At 34.5% G+C, this 2,596-nt stretch overlaps 2 protein-coding genes across 2 annotated transcripts in view; one reads left to right on the top strand and one right to left on the bottom strand.

The window, feature by feature from the left end:
- Positions 1-94: 94 nt before the first annotated feature.
- LOC109581380 (small RNA 2'-O-methyltransferase-like) lies at positions 95-818 on the bottom strand. Its single transcript, XM_019995444.1, has 3 exons — positions 677-818; positions 404-590; positions 95-170 (listed from the first exon to the last, which is right to left on the bottom strand). Exons 1-3 carry the CDS (start codon positions 791-793, stop codon positions 97-99), a joined length of 378 nt encoding a protein of 125 aa, XP_019851003.1. The 5' UTR covers positions 794-818; the 3' UTR covers positions 95-96.
- Positions 819-1,173: 355 nt separating this feature from the next.
- The window catches only part of LOC109581373 (uncharacterized), a 2,409-nt gene continuing 986 nt past the window's right edge, over positions 1,174-2,596 (top strand). Inside the window, exons 1-3 of the mRNA XM_019995439.1 lie at positions 1,174-1,688; positions 1,737-1,799; positions 1,858-2,589. Of these exons, the coding sequence (XP_019850998.1) occupies positions 1,361-1,688; positions 1,737-1,799; positions 1,858-2,589 (1,123 nt within the window). The 5' untranslated portion in view covers positions 1,174-1,360. The remainder of the gene's footprint in view (positions 1,689-1,736; positions 1,800-1,857; positions 2,590-2,596) is intronic.

Here is a 2,596-nt window from a genome sequence, read left to right as displayed (position 1 = left end):
TATAGGGAAGACATTAATAATGAAAATAGTAAAATCACTATAGTATAGATGTAGTGTATCAATATACAATTACATGTACATGTGCCTGCAGGATTATTAATTAACTGACACTTCAATGCATGAGAATAGATCACAGTCCATCATTCTAGAGTCTGCTTCATCAATAGAACCTATTAATAAATAATAATAATAATAATAATAATAATAATAATAATAATAATAATAATAATAATACAACAATAAATAATTACCGCCTTTCCCCACTAATCAATAAGAATGCATAGAATGATAAAATACACGTGCATGAATAAAATGGCGGAAGGTTACAATTCTGTATATAAAGGCCATGCATTTGTATCTAACAAGCTGATCTCCATAAATTAATCATGCTCTCTCTCATTACCTTTAAACAATTGTATATTCAATGGTCTACTGCGTCTATGTAGATAATCAGTGATGAGTGGTTGGAGTGAGTTCTGATTTGATTGAAGTAAAGACTCATTTATATCAATACCGATAAGTGATTCAATGTGTTTGTGGAACTTTAATGATTTCAGAAGCTTGCATTCAGCACAGCCCATGTCTATTACCTGTTGGCATTGAAAATGTGAAGATTCTTAATTTTTTATAAGTAAAAAATTCTGCTTTAAGTTCATAGTAGATTGCTATTATTTACTTTCTTTGGTTCTATTTTTCTAGATAGTTCCAGTACGGCTCCATAACGTTGCTGGTATACAGGTGGCCTGAATAAAACAGCAGCAGCAGTAGAGGTATCCTCCAGATCATCCATCATTCATGGTAGGTCCAGGACATGTCCAGGATATATCCGTATTCTACATACACGTGAAAGCACGTGTGAAACTGGTGAGTGGCATCCGACATTGATTATAATAAGGGTGACTATTAACAGAAAGTTAAAAGGTTTTTAAGAGGGAATCATGGACATGTAAGTTTCTAGGCAGAAAATTAGTCAGCCCTTCCATGTGCTAACAACAGAAATATCCTTGATAGTCTTGCCTATGATGACTCTCTAGGCTGGAAGATGGTCAACCTGTAGGAAATTAGCTTAGTAACTTCCTTATAAGGTATGTTGTAAGATTTTATGTAAACATACTTTTATAAGAAAATTTTAATGTCAGTTTTCCTTTCCTTGTATACATACCTATAACCTTATTTAGTAAATATCGGTTGTTACTATTAATTGACTGGAGATTTGATACTATTAATAGATTATTCTCAGCAGAATTATAATAGATTGTTCCATAACGCCGTAATCAGTCTCTACGCTGGTCAACTGTAAACACCACTGGCACTGGCCCATCACTGAAGACAACATAAGAACAGCGTCATATGAGGTGCAATGGCTACAGCATCAGATTCATCATCACCAGAATATGCTACACTAAAAGAAATGTTTGGTGCTCTTGTTGATAATTTAGTTGCCAATGCTCCTGTTATTGCTCCACTAAACAATCACCTGCTTTCATCTGGCCTCATTCCTGAAGCAGCATTCAATACAGTTCAGTATCTTGGTCCCGGATCTACTCCTTATGACAGGTGTAATAGTATGCTTACTCCAGTACTAGCAAAAGTTGAAAGCAACCCTGCCTGCTTTAATTCTTTAATTAAATCACTAGAAAAAGTAAAGCTAGATGATATTGTTGTGAAACTAAAGGACAAGTTAAAAAGTACAAAGTGCTTTTTACGATTTAATGTAAAAGTTTTTATTTTAATAGGTAGAAAAAGAGCATGTGAAGGTCAAAAAGAAAAGGAGCGCAATGATACACAAACTGATTCAGGTATATGAAAAAGCCTTGCATGTATGAAAAGTTTGAAATTCCACCTATTATTTTATAGAATCGACCAGCACTGATGAAGAAGTAGATCCACTGCCCTTTCCATTAGTATCTATACCCCCAGATCTTTCTTATACTACAATTGGAAAGATGACAGAAGACTTAGAATTTCTCAGCATTGACGTAGCAGCTACAATTTTGCTTGATCAGGAATTAAGTAGTCTATTTGCACCAAGCTCATCACGACCACATTTGCAACAATTTTGTGAACAAGTTTTTAACTATGTAAAATATCATCGAAGAAGTTATCCTTCTGAAGTTGATGAAGAACCAGAATCTGAAGAAAGTGAAGAAAAGCCTCATGATTTGTCTCCAGATGACATTAGTCGTGTTTTTGAAGTTGGAATTTTTTTTCTTGCAATACTAGCATTATTTGAAGCTAAGACTGAAATATTAAAGGTGGCAGTTAGTTCCGAAAAGCAGCATAAAGCGAACTTGCTACATCACGCTTCAAAGCATGGATGGGTTAGTGTAATTGATGCACTAATCAAACAGCATGGCTTTGATCCTGCATCAACTGATGCAATTAACCAAACAGCTGTTCATTATGCTGCTAAACATGCTGAATATGAAGCATTCAAAATTCTAGTTACAAATCACAATTGTGATCCCATGTGCAGAAATTCAAAAGGTGAAACCCCACTACTGTTTGCAATTGAATCTGGCTCCATTGAAATTGTTAAATATTACAAAACATTGCCACTTGGCTGTGATGGTAATACTCCTTATAATGGTAAGTC

Source organism: Amphimedon queenslandica, unplaced genomic scaffold, assembly GCF_000090795.2.
Source record: "Amphimedon queenslandica unplaced genomic scaffold, v1.1 AMPQUscaffold_13445, whole genome shotgun sequence".
NCBI lineage: Eukaryota > Metazoa > Porifera > Demospongiae > Haplosclerida > Niphatidae > Amphimedon > Amphimedon queenslandica.
Note: the sequence above shows the minus strand (reverse complement) of the source record. Positions and strands in the feature narration are given on the sequence as shown.